At 41.0% G+C, this 19731-nt stretch overlaps 1 protein-coding gene across 2 annotated transcripts; it reads left to right on the top strand.

The window, feature by feature from the left end:
* Positions 1 to 5465: 5465 nt before the first annotated feature.
* On the top strand, positions 5466 to 15890 carry LOC129965865 (mucin-5AC-like). 2 transcript variants are annotated; one of them, XM_056080107.1, is made up of 2 exons: positions 5466 to 11671; positions 12308 to 15890. In XM_056080107.1, exons 1-2 carry the CDS (start codon positions 5481 to 5483, stop codon positions 15765 to 15767), a joined length of 9651 nt encoding a protein of 3216 aa, XP_055936082.1. In that variant the 5' UTR covers positions 5466 to 5480; the 3' UTR covers positions 15768 to 15890. The 2 variants fall into 2 exon arrangements, with proteins under 2 accessions (XP_055936082.1, XP_055936081.1); XM_056080106.1 differs by having other exon boundaries at positions 5466 to 15890.
* Positions 15891 to 19731: the final 3841 nt, after the last annotated feature.

The raw sequence follows: 19731 nt of genomic DNA, 5'->3' as shown, positions 1-19731 counted from the left end.
TTTATTTACAATTTCAGTTTCTATATTTTACCGCTTACAGTTAAACTGAAAATGATAAATGCATTTCTTGCCTTTTCTGACAATAGTTCGATTCTTGGATTCAGCAACTTTTATATCATTTAATTGTAATAATTACTTATAATTTCAGAACTTTTAAGTTCCATAATATTAAAAGTTTTTAAAATAAAATACTCGGAAAAGCACCCCAAAAAAAATTCATTCATTAAACAGAAACCAATGCGCCAAAATGTTGTGTTTTTAACTGTCAGAAACCCTTTATAAATGACTACAATCTTCTACTTTTACTTTCCCATGCACTCACCCAGTCAGTTGGCTGCCGCAGAGGCGTAGCTAGGGCAAATGATGTCCAAAACATAATATGCCATTTTTTCTGCTCATCTTCATCAGTGGTTTAGAACATGAAAATAGCTTCTTAACAGTTTTAATAAGGCAGTTTAAGTGGTTGGAATGAACATTCTCACGTGTTTTGTGACTCTGGTGCACCCCTTCACTGTTAACTTAGAATCCATTTGATCTACTCTGAAAAGAATCTATACTAAACTTGAACGTGTTTAATTGTACACAAATAAAAGTCACTTTCACTTATTAAAATGCGAGCCAATTGGAGTCATATCAAATCTTGCAAGGATAAAGAATCACATGACCGGTATTAAAGCAAAGAATTAAAACTAGCAAAAACGAAACTTTTTAAAATGACAGAAAGTAGGCAATATATATTTAAAATAAAATCAAAGTAGTGTTAAAACAAAAGCAGGTTTACGATAATTATCACTATTCTCTTATTATTCAGAAGTTGTAATTTCAAAAACTGATTTTTAGTTTTATTTTTGGTTGTCAAAACTAACATTCGTGAATGTTACGAAAAATATGATTGGGCGAAAAAAATAAAACATATGATAAGACTAAAATATTATCATACAAATAAAATGACGAAATTAAAACGATGGCCGCTTCGAAAAATAAACAAATTCATAAAGTTTATAAGGATAAAACATTTTTAAAAACGTGATATATGTTTTTTCTTTAAGTGCCGGTTTGAGGATAAAGAGTGTCAATACCTGTTTATAAAATATCTACTAACTGTTATTGATGAATACCAACGCAAAAAATGATGTGAAACATAATTAGGATTTAATTGCAATCCTGTCAATATATAAGCTATTATCTTATTTCATCAGAGCGTTGCTATCCGCTTAATTGTAATGGCCTCGTATTTCCTTTCTTTCTTTTTTTTTTTTTTTTTTGACATTTTCTCTGAGAAAGAATCAAAAATTTTCCTATTATACATTACACTACTTTGCTTTAAAAATGTAATCATTAAAATACAAATCGTCGATTGCAATGATATCAGATTGCGCAGATGGATGGCAAACACGTATGGCCCGGATGGAAGGAAATGAGGTCGGATGATGTCTACAGCAAGTTTAGAGCCAATTTGACCCATAATGTTTCGAAAATCACTTGTTCCCGATTGCCAATGCGTAGAATAGCTAGAAGAAGGGGCCGCCCATCTCTCCAAAAAAACAAAAAACAACAGCAAGATTTTAGTTCGAATGGAAGGATGGCTCAAAATTACTATTTCATTTTCCAAGGAAGAATTGTTATGCGATTCCTTTATTATTCTATTACTGATATAGTGCAACAAAACAACCAAACGCTTTATTTGTCCAGTTTATGAGTAACCAATTAAGATAGTTTGATCTTGCGTATTTCGGAAAGCATCCAATTAAGCTGGCATCAAAGTACATTGCCTGTTCACAAACATCCAATCAAATTAATTCGTTTCTATAATTCACGAATCCTTTGTTATTTCTGTAGATTGCCAAATGCGTTGGTAAAGCGTTTCTGTATATGAAGATAATGATTAGGATCAACAGCTGTTCCAAAGTATACTTCTCATTTTTCTATCTGCTTTCCATCTGTACGAATGGCATGATTAAAGAATCACGAAAAAAAAAAAGAATGGAATGATTCGGATTCAAAATGAACTATCGATACCCAACTCCTACAAATACGATTAGGTTTCTTCATATTTATACTACTCAATGAATAAAAGAAAAGAAAAAAAGAAGAAAAAAAGGTAAAGTATTTTAACTGAGAGTACATACTACATATTACACCAGTTGTATTTTGGAATCCTTTTCTCATCTTTTTGGCAGGAAAAGAACATAAGAGAAGGCGCAATTAAATCTCAGCTAAAGAATAAAACTAAATATGATCACACTAAAGTGTCAAATGAGCAATATTTTATAAAATGTTATTCCCACGGCCTGACATTTGACAGGATTTTCTTCTTTTTTCACGATTTTTCAACATTTTCATTTTTACAACGTTTATCGCTTTTAATTCTCACATATTTCCGAAGCCTTTCCAATGGTGCGGTGTGGAAATTAGTGGAGAAGGAGCCTCTTCTCTCATGACATGACTTCTGCTCAAAAACCTCTTCGAATAGCACTGGCGCTGCTTCAACACTGGAATCCCAATCACTGCACGAACTGAAGGACGCAGTGGGGGGGGGCTGTTTCCCTCGGGGGATGTAGGCATTAATTGGTTGTAACAGCCTCAAGTATTTAATGCAGAATTCTATGTTTCGCACCTTCATTTTAATTATACGTTATTAGTCATCTTTCGTCGGGCTTTTGTTTCATTCCAAAGGAAATCTATAAAGCACAACCCGATATTGCAAGAGAGCTTGTTTTCTGTTCATTGACTGCACGAACATCCAAGGCAGACACTAAAGGCCTTCTACTGCGACCAGCAAAAGGATCCGCTAATTACAAACCTTCAGCTTGTCAGATATACTTGCCATCTTATAGGAATTTGTTCGCAGATTTCATTGGAGGAACTGGTGAGACAGCAAAGTTCACCGCGGCAGCTTTCAGCACGGAAGAGAAGTGAGCTGACAAATACCGACAGCCCGATTTCAATCAATTCTTTTATGCGTCACTTGGTATTCACAGTTTCTTCAGTAAACTACAAACGAAAATAAAAGAAATGAAAGCGCATTCTTTTAGCGTCTACTCTGCTCTTTATGAGCATGAAGGAGCCTTCTTAATGTAATTAAAATCGTAATAATCAGAGTTGCTTTACATCTACTTGCCCGTTGTCTTACTCTGAGCTGTAATTTTACTTTCTTATTTTTCATACACTGTTCATTCTGAAGCGCACTCTACATGTATTCTGTGCCAATCTTATGAAAATCAGCAAAAATGCATTGCCGAAGAATATGAAAATAAAAATATAATTTTCTCTTCTTGGTTTTTAACGATGGAAGGTAAATACGTGATTAAATAATTATGGGAAAAAATGAAAATGTTGCAAGATTTCCATAAAAAATATTTCTAAAAATAAATAGTTGAAGAATAACATTAAAATTACTGCCTACACCTACATTTTTATAAAAAATATCAAAAAATATTAATTAAATTATCAAATATAAAATAATAATTAAAATATGAAAAAATCGTTCAAAGATGAACATTATCAGCCATCTGAGTATATTTGTGAATATTTAGTGGCTTCGGATCCAACAATCTTTCTTGTAAGGCTTTAAAAGTGTATTCTAGTAGATTTAGACAACGCACTATTACAATTCAAGGGGATGATGTATCTCACTAGGCTGAGGACGAACCTATTCTCGTGTCTTTTTAGAAATGAAAAAATTGATTATTCGATCCATTGTTGTAAAGATTTCCCTGACGCTACATCGATTGGGAGATAAAAATTTCAATACTTATGACGAAGTAAATACTTGAAAGGTAAGAAAAGTTACAGTTATCGTGGTACTAAAATCGCTCGCTGATGATTACGCAGCATAAATGTGCGAGGGAAAGTAAAAATGTCTGAAATATTAGCAAATATTGAACGCGCATGTCTTTTCAGTAAATAAATGGTCTCCTCCCCCCTTGAATATAAATGAAGGAAGTAATTAAATTCGGATCAATATCTTAACATCCAAACCAAACATCGAACCAAAATGCAATTCATGGAGCGAGACTTTGGCGCAGTTACGTTGTGTCTATTGTACATTTTAACTGCAGACAAGCAGCTCTTTTAATGTGAGTGAGTAGCAAAAGGGGTTATTATATTTTCAGAGAAGAAACTACAAAAGGCAATAGGCTTGATTTACTGTGGTAACTCTATTAAAATAATTTAAGGGTAAGATAAGTAAATTTTTTGTTCTTGTAACCAAAAGATAATCAGAGTAGTTGAATGGAAAAAATATTTATATATGATATCTTATAATCTAAAGAAAAGCACATTACGTTGTGTCTATTGTACATTTTAACTGCAGACAAGCAGCTCTTTTAATGTGAGTGAGTAGCAAAAGGGGTTATTATATTTTCAGAGAAGAAACTACAAAAGGCAATAGGCTTGATTTACTGTGGTAACTCTATTAAAATAATTTAAGGGTAAGATAAGTAAATTTTTTGTTCTTGTAACCAAAAGATAATCAGAGTAGTTGAATGGAAAAAATATTTATATATGATATCTTATAATCTAAAGAAATCCTCCTACTATCGTTAAAAAATTAAACTGAAAGTAATATTTGCACCAAACAATTTTTAAATTGCGTAACTTCCCAGGAAAAAAAAACGGGTTGAAGATATTGTTGAAACTGTAAAAAGCTTATTATTTTCATGAGTCATTAATAATTTTTGTAAAAATTATATAAAGTTTAACTAAACTTTGTGAGTGACAACTCTCAATGTTAAAAATATATAAAGCAGATTGAAGTACCTGCAATATTTTTATTTGATAAGAATAGCAAAATTCAAGAAAAAACGATAATTTCTATTGATTGAAACAATTTTAATAATAACATAAAATTCGAATTCATTGGCCCTGAACAATTCCATTTGCTTCATAGAGTTTGGAGGGAAAATTTATTCATTCATTTGAGTTTCTACATTTTACGCACAATTTGTGAAATTTTAATTTTAATTTGTATTACTATAAATAATTCAAATCAGCTTAACTAATATTTTGAGGCTATCTGAAATTGCATCAAAAGTATCTATCCTTTCGTATAAAAATGAAAGGTCAACGGGACTCATTGGGTGAAAATGGAATTGTATTACTTAGACAAATTTTATTTTCTTAACCAAATGAATTGCTGAACAATTTATGAATTCGTGTGATCTGCGTCAGTTCACTGCTTAGCTCATTTGCTCTTCTGTGAAGGCGAGTGCACACAAAATAGGCCCTATTCTATTTGTGGCATTCTATTCAGCAAGAAATTCTGTTTTCGCGAAAGTTTCTGTTAATCAGAAAGTAAACAACAGCCGCTGTTTGCCGTGCAATTAAATGCGCCGCTCCTCTGTCTTGGGATAATGAGAAGGAGCTCGCTACCCTAATTGCGTCGTGCTAGTCTGTAGTGAGATTGTCACGTTTCCATCAGTATAAAAGCTGGACCGCCGAAGTTTCATCACACAACAGTTAGCCACAAGCATTCAGCAATGTCTTGGCTTTCAGTTTTATCCCTTTGCTTGGTGCTCTTTGCATCCAACGCAGATGCTCTCTCTCTCGCAAAGTCTTGGGTTCAGGATGAAGGAACGGCTATTTATTTCTTGAATCGTGCCATAGAATACTTGAGAGAATGCGGTGTTTTGAAGATTGACCAGGAAAGAGATGCGATCGAAACTATGTTTGAAATTAGTTCGCTGTATCAAAAGAATGCGAAACCTAGTAAGATAAAGCATTCTGTTGCTTCTAAATTGGCTGAAATCATCATGGAAGGCTTGGAAGGAGCAAGTGACACATCGTATAAGATGGATTGCGTCTCTCAAGCAATTGCTAGCGCCTTAGAAGCGACAACAGGTACTGTGGATGATAATTTCATAGAGTCTGTCCAAGAGTTGGTAGTAGTAATGTATAACAATGATATCGAAGAAAAAATGGAAGAAGAAATAGAAGAAATTGCAGCAAGTCAGCAGGCAGCAGCTGCTGAAAGTCAAATTTTGACAGCACAATCTGACTTTGGAACAATACAGACTCAGTCGTCAGTGCAGAACGGTATACAACAACAAACCACAGTAGATATCTCTTCTTCGATTTCTAATCAGATTCAGTCACAGCAGTATGCAGATAGTCAAGTTCAACAACTTTCAGGGGCAGGCATACAAGCACAAGAGTCCACAGAAATTCAAACTGCTTTGCAACAGTCTTCTGGTCAAGTTCAGTCACAGCAATCATCTTCCGTCCAAATGCAGTCACAACAAGATTTTGGTACCCAACAGCAACAACTAAATTCTCAACTGCAGTCTTCTAGCAATCAACAGCAATATGAAACTTCGCAAATTTCTGTAGCTCAGCAGCAGTATGAAGCTTCTCAACAACAGTCTTCTATTGCCCAAGAGCAATATGAAATTTCTCAACAACAGGCTTCCATTGCTCAGCAACAATATGAAGCTTCTCAACAACAATCTTCTGTCGCTCAACAGCAATATGAAACTTCTCAACAACAAGCTTCCATCGCTCAGCAACAATACCAAGCTACTCAACAACAATATGACAGTTCTCAGCAGCAGTCTTCTAGTTCGGAACAGCAGTACACAGCATCAGAGCAACAGGTTCAGCAATCCTCCAATTCATACATTGATCAATCAAGTATTCAACAATCCTCTCAAGTTGTTTCACAACAAGCACAAGAAGACTCTGCAAGTTATCAATCGCAACAAAGTTCCTACTCTGCAGCGTCATCTGCCGGTTCGATTGTGTCGCAATCTCAAGACACTGTCTCAAGTGCCCCTGTGTATTTCAGCTCGCAAACTTTGACAAACAGCCTGGCTTCATCTCTGCAATCACTGAATGCTCTTAATTACGTATCCAGTGGTCAGTTGAGTGCCACGGATATCTCTTCGACTGTTGCGAGGGCTGTAGCCCAGGCACTCGGATTGTCACAAGGGTCAGTTGAAAATATCATAAGCCAACAATTGAGCAACATTAGGCCCGGAACTTCAACATCATCAATCTCTCAGGCGATAGCAAATGCCGTATCTTCCGCAGTTCAAGGATCAGCCTCAGCAGCTCCCGGACAGGAACTATCTATTGCACAAAGTACATATTCAGCTATTTCCTCCTCTTTATCACAACTCATTTCACAGAGAACAGCCCCGACTCCAACCCCGAGACCCTTACCAGCTCCATTGCCTGCTCCGGCTCCGAGACCCAGAACTGCACCCGCTCCACGACCAGCGCCAGTCTATGCACCAGCGCCAGTTGTTTCGCAACTTCAGGCATCTGCTTCCACTCAAGCCTCAGCACAACAGAATTCTTTTGCACAGTCCTCAGTTGCTCAACAGTCCTCAGTTGCTCAACAGTCCTCAGTTGCTCAACAGTCCTCAGTTGCTCAACAGTCCTCAGTTGCTCAACAGTCTTCAGTTGCTCAATCGCAACAAAATTCCTACTCCGCAGCGTCATCTGCCGGATCGAGTGTGTCGCAGTCTCAAGCCACTGTCTCAAGTGCCCCTGTGTATTTCAGCTCGCAAACTTTGACAAACAGCCTGGCTTCATCTCTGCAATCACTGAATGCTCTTAATTACGTATCCAGTGGTCAGTTGAGTCCCTCGGATATCTCTTCGACTGTTGCGAGAGCTGTAGCCCAGACACTCGGATTGTCACAAGGGTCAGTTCAAAATATCATAAGCCAACAATTGAGCAACATTAGGCCCGGAACTTCAACATCATCAATCTCTCAGGCGATAGCAAATGCCATATCTTCCGCAGTTCAAGGATCAGCCTCAGCAGCTCCCGGACAGGAACAAACTATTGCACAAAGTGCATATTCGGCTATTTCCTCCTCTTTATCACAACTCATTTCACAGAGAACAGCCCCGACTCCAGCCCCGAAACCCTTACCAGCTCCATTGCCTGTTCCAGCTCCGAGACCCAGACCAGCACCCGCTCCACGACCAGCGCCAGTTTATGCACCAGCGCCAGTTGTTTCGCAACTTCAGGCATCTGCTTCCACTCAAGCCTCGGCACAACAGAATTCTTTTGCACAGACATCAGTTGCTCAACAGTCCTCAGTTGCTCAACAGTCCTCAGTTGCTCAACAGTCCTCAGTTGCTCAACAGTCCTCAGTTGCTCAACAGTCATCAGTTGCTCAACAGTCTTCAGTTGCTCAACAGTCTTCAGTTGCACAATCGCAACAAAATTCCTACTCTGCAGCGTCATCTGCCGGATCGAGTGTGTCGCAGTCTCAAGCCACTGTCTCAAGTGCCCCTGTGTATTTCAGCTCGCAAACTTTGACAAACAGCCTGGCTTCATCTCTGCAATCACTGAATGCTCTTAATTACGTATCCAGTGGTCAGTTGAGTCGCTCAGATATCTCTTCGACTGTTGCGAGAGCTGTAGCCCAGACACTCGGATTGTCACAAGGGTCAGTTCAAAATATCATAAGCCAACAATTGAGCAACATTAGGCCCGGAACTTCAACATCATCAATCTCTCAGGCGATAGCAAATGCCGTATCTTCCGCAGTTCAAGGATCAGCCTCAGCAGCTCCCGGACAGGAACAAACAATTGCACAAAGTGCATACTCAGCTATTTCCTCCTCTTTATCACAACTCATTTCACAGAGAACAGCCCCGAAACCCTTACCAGCTCCATTGCCTGCTCCGGCTCCAAGACCCAGACCAGCACCCGCTCCACGACCAGCGCCAGTCTATGCACCAGCGCCAGTTGTTTCGCAGCTTCAGGCATCTGCTTCCACTCAAGCCTCAGCACAACAGAATTCTTTTGCACAGACATCAGTTGCTCAACAGTCCTCAGTTGCTCAACAGTCCTCAGTTGCTCAACAGTCATCAGTTGCTCAACAGTCTTCAGTTGCTCAATCGCAACAAAATTCCTACTCCGCAGCGTCATCTGCCGGATCGAGTGTGTCGCAGTCTCAAGCCACTGTCTCAAGTGCCCCTGTGTATTTCAGCTCGCAAACTTTGACAAACAGCCTGGCTTCATCTCTGCAATCACTGAATGCTCTTAATTACGTATCCAGTGGTCAGTTGAGTCGCTCAGATATCTCTTCGACTGTTGCGAGAGCTGTAGCCCAGACACTCGGATTGTCACAAGGGTCAGTTCAAAATATCATAAGCCAACAATTGAGCAACATTAGGCCCGGAACTTCAACATCATCAATCTCTCAGGCGATAGCAAATGCCGTATCTTCCGCAGTTCAAAGTTCAGCCTCCGCAGCTCCCGGACAGGAACAATCTATTGCACAAAGTGTATATTCAGCTATTTCCTCCTCTTTATCACAACTCATTTCACAGAGAACAGCCCCGACTCCAGCCCCGAAACCCTTACCAGCTCCATTGCCTGCTCCGGCTCCGAGACCCAGACCAGCACCCGCTCCACGACCAGCGCCAGTTTATGCACCAGCGCCAGTTGTTTCGCAACTTCAGGCATCTGCTTCCACTCAAGCCTCGGCACAACAGAATTCTTTTGCACAGACATCAGTTGCTCAACAGTCCACAGTTGCTCAACAGTCCTCAGTTGCTCAACAGTCCTCAGTTGCTCAACAGTCATCAGTTGCTCAACAGTCTTCAGTTGCTCAACAGTCTTCAGTTGCACAATCGCAACAAAATTCCTACTCTGCAGCGTCATCTGCCGGATCGAGTGTGTCGCAGTCTCAAGCCACTGTCTCAAGTGCCCCTGTGTATTTCAGCTCGCAAACTTTGACAAACAGCCTGGCTTCATCTCTGCAATCACTGAATGCTCTTAATCACGTATCCAGTGGTCAGTTGAGTCGCTCAGATATCTCTTCGACTGTTGCGAGAGCTGTAGCCCAGACACTCGGATTGTCACAAGGGTCAGTTCAAAATATCATAAGCCAACAATTGAGCAACATTAGGCCCGGAACTTCAACATCATCAATCTCTCAGGCGATAGCAAATGCCGTATCTTCCGCAGTTCAAGGATCAGCCTCAGCAGCTCCCGGACAGGAACAAACAATTGCACAAAGTGCATACTCAGCTATTTCCTCCTCTTTATCACAACTCATTTCACAGAGAACAGCCCCGACTCCAGCCCCGAAACCCTTACCAGCTCCATTGCCTGCTCCGGCTCCGAGACCCAGACCAGCACCCGCTCCACGACCAGCGCCAGTTTATGCACCAGCGCCAGCTGTTTCGCAACTTCAGGCATCTGCTTCCACTCAAGCCTCGGCACAACAGAATTCTTTTGCACAGACATCAGTTGCTCAACAGTCCTCAGTTGCTGAACAGTCCTCAGTTGCTCAACAGTCATCAGTTGCTCAACAGTCTTCAGTTGCTCAACAGTCTTCAGTTGCACAATCTCAACAAAATTCCTACTCTGCAGCGTCATCTGCCGGATCGAGTGTGTCGCAGTCTCAAGCCACTGTCTCAAGTGCCCCTGTGTATTTCAGCTCGCAAACTTTGACAAACAGCCTGGCTTCATCTCTGCAATCACTGAATGCTCTTAATTACGTATCCAGTGGTCAGTTGAGTCCCTCGGATATCTCTTCGACTGTTGCGAGAGCTGTAGCCCAGACACTCGGATTGTCACAAGGGTCAGTTCAAAATATCATAAGCCAACAATTGAGCAACATTAGGCCCGGAACTTCAACATCATCAATCTCTCAGGCGATAGCAAATGCCGTATCTTCCGCAGTTCAAAGATCAGCCTCCGCAGCTCCCGGACAGGAACAATCTATTGCACAAAGTGTATATTCAGCTATTTCCTCCTCTTTATCACAACTCATTTCACAGAGAACAGCCCCAACTCCAGCCCTGAACCCCTTACCAGCTCCATTGCCTGCTCCGGCTCCGAGACCCAGACCAGCACCCGCTCCACGACCAGCGCCAGTTTATGCACCAGCGCCAGTTGTTTCGCAACTTCAGGCATCTGCTTCCACTCAGTCCTCGGGACAACAGAATTCTTTTGCACAGACATCAGTTGCTCAACAGTCCTCAGTTGCTCAACAGTCCTCAGTTGCTCAACAGTCATCAGTTGCTCAACAGTCTTCAGTTGCACAATCGCAACAAAATTCCTACTCTGCAGCGTCATCTGCCGGATCGAGTGTGTCGCAGTCTCAAGCCACTGTCTCAAGTGCCCCTGTGTATTTCAGCTCGCAAACTTTGACAAACAGCCTGGCTTCATCTCTGCAATCACTGAATGCTCTTAATTACGTATCCAGTGGTCAGTTGAGTCCCTCGGATATCTCTTCGACTGTTGCGAGAGCTGTAGCCCAGACACTCGGATTGTCACAAGGTTCAGTTCAAAATATCATAAGCCAACAATTGAGCAACATTAGGCCCGGAACTTCAACATCATCAATCTCTCAGGCGATAGCAAATGCCGTATCTTCCGCAGTTCAAAGATCAGCCTCCGCAGCTCCCGGACAGGAACAATCTATTGCACAAAGTGTATATTCAGCTATTTCCTCCTCTTTATCACAACTCATTTCACAGAGAACAGCCCCGACTCCAGCCCCGAAACCCTTACCAGCTCCATTGCCTGCTCCGGCTCCGAGACCCAGACCAGCACCCGCTCCACGACCAGCGCCAGTTTATGCACCAGCGCCAGTTGTTTCGCAACTTCAGGCATCTGCTTCCACTCAAGCCTCGGCACAACAGAATTCTTTTGCACAGACATCAGTTGCTCAACAGTCCTCAGTTGCTCAACAGTCCTCAGTTGCTCAACAGTCTTCAGTTGCACAATCGCAACAAAATTCCTACTCTGCAGCGTCATCTGCCGGATCGAGTGTGTCGCAGTCCCAAGCCACTGTCTCAATTGCCCCTGTGTATTTCAGCTCGCAAACTTTGACAAACAGCCTGGCTTCATCTCTGCAATCACTGAATGCTCTTAATTACGTATCCAGTGGTCAGTTGAGTCCCTCGGATATCTCTTCGACTGTTGCGAGAGCTGTAGCCCAGACACTCGGATTGTCACAAGGGTCAGTTCAAAATATCATAAGCCAACAATTGAGCAACATTAGGCCCGGAACTTCAACATTATCAATCTCTCAGGCGATAGCAAATGCCGTATCTTCCGCAGTTCAAAGATCAGCCTCCGCAGCTCCCGGACAGGAACAATCTATTGCACAAAGTGTATATTCAGCTATTTCCTCCTCTTTATCACAACTCATTTCACAGAGAACAGCCCCGAAACCCTTACCAGCTCCATTGCCTGCTCCGGCTCCGAGACCCAGACCAGCACCCGCTCCACGACCAGCGCCAGTTTATGCACCAGCGCCAGTAGTTTCGCAACTTCAGGCATCTGCTTCCACTCAAGCCTCGGCACAACAGAATTCTTTTGCACAGACATCAGTTGCTCAACAGTCCTCAGTTGCTCAACAGTCATCAGTTGTTCAACAGTCTTCAGTTGCACAATCGCAACAAAATTCCTACTCTGCAGCGTCATCTGCCGGATCGAGTGTGTCGCAGTCTCAAGCCACTGTCTCAATTGCCCCTGTGTATTTCAGCTCGCAAACTTTGACAAACAGCCTGGCTTCATCTCTGCAATCACTGAATGCTCTTAATTACGTATCCAGTGGTCAGTTGAGTCCCTCGGATATCTCTTCGACTGTTGCGAGAGCTGTAGCCCAGACACTCGGATTGTCACAAGGGTCAGTTCAAAATATCATAAGCCAACAATTGAGCAACATTAGGCCCGGAACTTCAACATCATCAATCTCTCAAGCGATAGCAAATGCCGTATCTTCCGCAGTTCAAAGTTCAGCCTCCGCAGCTCCCGGACAGGAACAATCTATTGCACAAAGTGTATATTCAGCTATTTCCTCCTCTTTATCACAACTCATTTCACAGAGAACAGCCCCGATTCCAGCTCCGAAACCCTTACCAGCTCCATTGCCTGCTCCGGCTCCGAGACCCAGACCAGCACCCGCTCCACGACCAGCGCCAGTTTATGCACCAGCGCCAGTTGTTTCGCAACTTCAGGCATCTGCTTCCACTCAAGCCTCGGCACAACAGAATTCTTTTGCACAGACATCAGTTGCTCAACAGTCCTCAGTTGCTCAACAGTCCTCAGTTGCTCAACAGTCATCAGTTGCTCAACAGTCTTCAGTTGCACAATCGCAACAAAATTCCTACTCTGCAGCGTCATCTGCCGGATCGAGTGTGTCGCAGTCTCAAGCCACTGTCTCAAGTGCCCCTGTGTATTTCAGCTCGCAAACTTTGACAAACAGCCTGGCTTCATCTCTGCAATCACTGAATGCTCTTAATTACGTATCCAGTGGTCAGTTGAGTCCCTCGGATATCTCTTCGACTGTTGCGAGAGCTGTAGCCCAGACACTCGGATTGTCACAAGGGTCAGTTCAAAATATCATAAGCCAACAATTGAGCAACATTAGGCCCGGAGCTTCAACATCATCAATCTCTCAAGCGATAGCAAATGCCGTATCTTCCGCAGTTCAAAGATCAACCTCCGCAGCTCCCGGACAGGAACAATCTATTGCACAAAGTGTATATTCAGCTATTTCCTCCTCTTTATCACAACTCATTTCACAGAGAACAGCCCCGACTCCAGCCCCGAAACCCTTACCAGCTCCATTGCCTGCTCCGGCTCCGAGACCCAGACCAGCACCCGCTCCACGACCAGCGCCAGTTTATGCACCAGTGCCAGTTTATGCACCAGCGCCAGTTTATGCACCAGCGCCAGTTGTTTCGCAACTTCAGGCATCTGCTTCCACTCAAGCCTCGGCACAACAGAATTCTTTTGCACAGACATCAGTTGCTCAACAGTCCTCAGTTGCTCAACAGTCATCAGTTGCTCAACAGTCTTCAGTTGCACAATCGCAACAAAATTCCTACTCTGCAGCGTCATCTGCCGGATCGAGTGTGTCGCAGTCTCAAGCCACTGTCTCAAGTGCCCCTGTGTATTTCAGCTCGCAAACTTTGACAAACAGCCTGGCTTCATCTCTGCAATCACTGAATGCTCTTAATTACGTATCCAGTGGTCAGTTGAGTCCCTCGGATATCTCTTCGACTGTTGCGAGAGCTGTAGCCCAGACACTCGGATTGTCACAAGGGTCAGTTCAAAATATCATAAGCCAACAATTGAGCAACATTAGGCCCGGAGCTTCAACATCATCAATCTCTCAAGCGATAGCAAATGCCGTATCTTCCGCAGTTCAAAGATCAACCTCCGCAGCTCCCGGACAGGAACAATCTATTGCACAAAGTGTATATTCAGCTATTTCCTCCTCTTTATCACAACTCATTTCACAGAGAACAGCCCCGACTCCAGCCCCGAAACCCTTACCAGCTCCATTGCCTGCTCCGGCTCCGAGACCCAGACCAGCACCCGCTCCACGACCAGCGCCAGTTTATGCACCAGTGCCAGTTTATGCACCAGCGCCAGTTTATGCACCAGCGCCAGTAGTTTCGCAACTTCAGGCATCTGCTTCCACTCAAGCCTCGGCACAACAGAATTCTTTTGCACAGACATCAGTTGCTCAACAGTCCTCAGTTGCTCAACAGTCATCAGTTGCTCAACAGTCTTCAGTTGCACAATCGCAACAAAATTCCTACTCTGCAGCGTCATCTGCCGGATCGAGTGTGTCGCAGTCTCAAGCCACTGTCTCAAGTGCCCCTGTGTATTTCAGCTCGCAAACTTTGACAAACAGCCTGGCTTCATCTCTGCAATCACTGAATGCTCTTAATTACGTATCCAGTGGTCAGTTGAGTCCCTCGGATATCTCTTCGACTGTTGCGAGAGCTGTAGCCCAGACACTCGGATTGTCACAAGGGTCAGTTCAAAATATCATAAGCCAGCAATTGAGCAACATTAGGCCAGGAACTTCAACATCATCAATCTCTCAAGCGATAGCAAATGCCGTATCTTCCGCAGTTCAAAGATCAGCCTCCGCAGCTCCCGGACAGGAACAATCTATTGCACAAAGTGTATATTCAGCTATTTCCTCCTCTTTATCACAACTCATTTCACAGAGAACAGCCCCGACTCCAGCCCCGAAACCCTTACCAGCTCCATTGCCTGCTCCGGCTCCGAGACCCAGACCAGCACCCGCTCCACGACCAGCGCCAGTTTATGCACCAGCGCCAGTTTATGCACCAGCGCCAGTTGTTTCGCAACTTCAGGCATCTGCTTCCACTCAAGCCTCGGCACAACAGAATTCTTTTGCACAGTCCCAACAGACATCAGTTGCTCAATCGCAACAAGGTTCCTATTCCTCACAGTTACAAAATCTTCAATCGCCAAATGCTCTTTCTTCAAGTCTAGTTCATCAAGTAGGTGTTTCTCAGTCTCAGTCTGGCGGATCTTCTTTTTCTAGCGGATCATCTTCAGATTTTGGCTCCTCTTCGTCGTCTGCTGCTGTCTTTTCTACTCCAATCAGTACCGTGTCCTATGCTCCTTCAACAATCAGCAGCTCTACGTCTGTTGGAGGCTCGTCATTTTCTAGTGGATCTTCGTCCGGTTTTAGCTCTTCTGCATCTTCTGCTTCTGAGTCCACCCTGGCCGCTTCCGCTGCCCAGCAGCTTTTGTCACCTGCAGCGAATCAAAGAATCGCAGCACTGTCTAATTCTTTGAAATATGCTGTGGCTGGAGGACAAGTCAATTACGGTGCTCTTTCAAATTCTCTTGCGAATGCTGCTAGTCAAATACAAAGTTCCTCTGGATTATCGAAGAACGAAGTCCTAGTCGAAGCTCTCTTGGAAACTTTAGCCGCATTGTTGGATTCCCTTTCAATTTCTGGATCATCCAACTCTCAATTTGCACAAGCAGTGCTACAAGCATTTGCCTAAATTACGGTCATTTTTCTTAGAAAACCACAGCAAAAATAATATGAAATTTTAATTATGCCTTTATATGTTCTATCTTGTATCTTAATTTGGGTTGATGGTAATAAAGATTTAGTGAAAGCATCATTTTTCTTTGATTTCCTTTTATGTTTTACCCAAGAAACAAATGAAACGGAATGGAATCTAAGGAAACTAATAATTGAACTGTGTTACAAAATGTTTTATTACGTAACTGTATTTTTTCATTCACTCTCCTGAATATTTATTATTAATATCGTCAGTTCATCAGTCAAATCGATTTCCTGAAATCAAACATGTGCCTTAAAAATACCAAAGAATAAGTATGACGTCATTCATTGTTGTTCTTAATATTTTTTCTCCTCTGTTCTATAGAAAAGTTTCAAATAGATAGTAGAAAAAGAGCAAATAATCTAAACAACAATCAATGAAGCGCGCAGATTCTGATTATCAATACATTTTAAAGATTTAATCAGAAAAATTTCTTTGGAATTAAGTTTGTCTGTCAGGTTTTTTTTGTGAACATTTTAATTCAAAATACGAACTAATTAGAAAAATAAAATGTGATTTGTTTTACACTCAATCAGTAGATCCGTACCGCCATATTTGCTATATTATCTCCCAGTTATCCGGGATTTGTGTATGAGAACACCACGATTCATGCCAGCCCAATAGAAAATTGTGACGCCGCGAGTGCTCGTATTTTTACTTTCAGATTCCCGAACTTGAGAATTGCATGTTTCGAAATGTAATAAAGAAAATCGGTATTTTTGAATTATTAACCGCATGCCATTTGGCGTCAAAGAAGGACCTATTCGCGTGTGATGTTTGGGATTTTTTTGGCACTTAATTGCTGAGAAGAAATTAATATATAGTAAAATGTACCTCGAAAAACATTTTTCTTAAGTTCAAAATTTGAAGTCAGTAAAAAGTTGTCATTATGATCACATATTTATCAAAAAAAAGTTTTATTAAAATTGAAACAAAAAAGTTTTTTTTTTCAATCTCCTGGAATCAATCGTTTGATTCTTTTTAATCAAAAACACGGATTTTCAATATCATGAAAAACAATAAAAGCAATGCTTTGCTTTCAAATACGAAAAAAGTAAGATTTGAATGCTTTTTAATAACAAAAAAACTATATATGTCTCATATAAAATGCATGTATCTCGAATGAGCGCAAAATTATTATTTTTTTATAAATTAAAGTTTTATTGTTGAGGGTTTATATGCCTTTAGTCCATTTGATTAAACAAATTCCTTATATATAAATGAAAATTATATCAAAATTAAAATTATGCACTAGATCAATATTATTTTTTCATTTTATCCTAGTTTGAAGTAGAAGTAATAAAAGTTAAATAAAATTGAAAAACTTTATTAAAAATATTATAAATATTTCAATCATACGTAATAAAGATTACATAATAATGAAACAGAAAAAAATTATATATAAGTGCAAAGTTTACGGTGTTAAATAAAATTTGAAAAATATCTTATATATATTGAGCAAAATATATATCTCCAACATCGGTTTGAAAATTTTTCTTTAGCAAATAACGCAAGAATTGAATTTTCAACCCATTCATCGGGCTTCAATTCAATTCTTTCATTTATAATCTGTATAAAAGCATCACTTTTTAAATAATGAATAATTTATTTTGTGTGATGACGAATAAGTATACTGCACTTCAAAATTAAGAGAATTTGCATATTTTGTAGAATTTTATATAAAGAACTGAACGAAATATAAAGCTACTGCTTCGAAATAAAGATGCAAATCTTGTACGCTGAATACGTAAGCGTACCAGCGTGTGTGGGTGAAGTTAGTCAAGGAACAGGCTTTATAAATGTGCGTGCAAATATACGCATTTCGTTTGCTAGCAGACATCACAGAATTCCTTAGTGTATTTTTGCAACAATCGATTAAATTAAAATTCAAACAGAAAAAATAAGTAACCGACTTTCAGATGATGGAATGAGGTTGCAAATTGTGGCAGGTTTATAGAGAATTCAATTCAACACCCAGCGTCGTTCGCACTTATGGAAATAGTTTCAGGATACCGAATCCGTCGAGAGAAAGCCTGGGCAAGGTCGTCCAAGAGCCACGACGGCCACATAATACGGCAATTTGTCCATTACAGCGAGACGTAAAAGAGATGCTGCAGCTCCTCAACTCTCTCTTGAGTTGTGTGCAGCCACAGGAATCCGAATTTCGTCCCGCTCCGTTCTGCGAACAGGAGGGTCCATTTAAAATGGTTCAGAGATCATAGAAACTACAGCATAGGTAAATGGTCGACCTTTCTCTTCACGGATGAGTCCCAATCAGTGATTCTAGCCATATTTTAATATGGAGAGTACCAGGGACCCGCTACCTGCCCTTCAATGACCATTATGGCAGCGGAGGTTTGATGGTCTTTGAAAGAGGGGCTGTGACTGGTGCGAGGGATGTGGATGAACCCCATGTTTTCCTTTTCAAGGATGCCTTGTGGGAATTTCAATGGATGGCAACCAAGGCCACGCAGGACCAGTCTGGTGTCGTCAAATTTCTGGAAAGTGAGGATATTCGCTGGAAGATTGGACAGTCAGACCTCAACCCTACAGAGATGCTTGGGATGCTCTAGGGAGGTCAATTACAAATTGCAACCCTTCCTCCGAGAACCATCCAGGGTCTGAAAACAGCGTTGCTGAACGAGTGTGACCAACTACTACAGGAAGGCATCCTTATTTCCAAAATGAAATCACGGTGCGAGGCTTGTATACCTGTAAGAGGTAGCTGTTTCATTAATTCCTTTTTTTTTTGTTCAATTCTGCAACTGCTGTTTCCTATCTTGCGACTCCGATGAATGTTATGTACGATCATGCTTGCACGTTGTAATGATTCAATGATTTTATTTTTTGTGTTATATGTACAAACCAAAATTTCTTTAAAATCTGCCCAGTAGTTCTGGAGATAATTCAAAAAAGGCGAATATCCTTTTAATTTTGAATACTAGTATAGGTGCATATTTTGTCGCTTGTCCATTATCTCCGAAACAGGTGCTTTAAAATCCGCTCTCTTTCTCTTAAACATTTGATGGAAGAACCAGAAACTTTCAATACAACAGTAGTCCACCTAATAAATGCTTTGTTACAAGATTTAAATGTTCTAATGCCAGAAAGTCAATCAGCGATACCAGAACAGAAATCGAAAGTTTTTTTTTTTTTTTTTTTTTAATGAAGGAGTAAAATACCGCCAAGATTCAATTTGTACCTCAGACATATTCCTCCCTATTTTTATTCTCGAAAAGATGAAACAATTCGTAACACTGACAAAAGCTGTCAGAACAGCTTTACAAAAACACATCTCTTCAAACCAGACCAGATTGAACCAAATTCAATATATTTTGGATAGGTAATTCCAGAAATTCAAAGTATCATCAATATTAAAATTTGTGAAAGAAAATTGTTTTGACGAGAAAATTATATTGAAAGCTCTTGATTTTGGTTGAATCCTGATAAATATTGGAACTTCTAATGGACCCATTTCATTGTTCGAAAATTTTCTTTTACTCTCTCATTAGTAAAACGGCCCAACTCGACCGTCACTATTAGGTGTTGACTATCTTCAGGAACCCCTGATACAACGAGCGGCTTCTTTGCCTCTTTTTAAATGAGTTGCCACTTAAGAAAATGATATTTGATCCAACTTCTAAACCTACTTCTTTTAATAGCACAAAAACGAAAAGAAGTTTAAGAAGTTGTCCCCAGTTAACGAGTGCAGTAAATTGGAGAGCCTTTTTCTAGACACTCCTTTTAATGAATAGAGCACAAAGACATCTGCTGGGATGTCAGGCTGTATTAACATGTGCATGCCCTCAAGAACTGGCAAACTGAAATCTTGGACACATTTCCCATTCAAGAGGACTGGTAATACCAAATCGATTTTCTTATAATGGTATGCTGCATC

The sequence above is a fragment of the Argiope bruennichi genome, chromosome 4 (genome assembly GCF_947563725.1).
Source record: "Argiope bruennichi chromosome 4, qqArgBrue1.1, whole genome shotgun sequence".
Lineage (NCBI taxonomy): Eukaryota > Metazoa > Arthropoda > Arachnida > Araneae > Araneidae > Argiope > Argiope bruennichi.
Note: the sequence above shows the minus strand (reverse complement) of the source record. Positions and strands in the feature narration are given on the sequence as shown.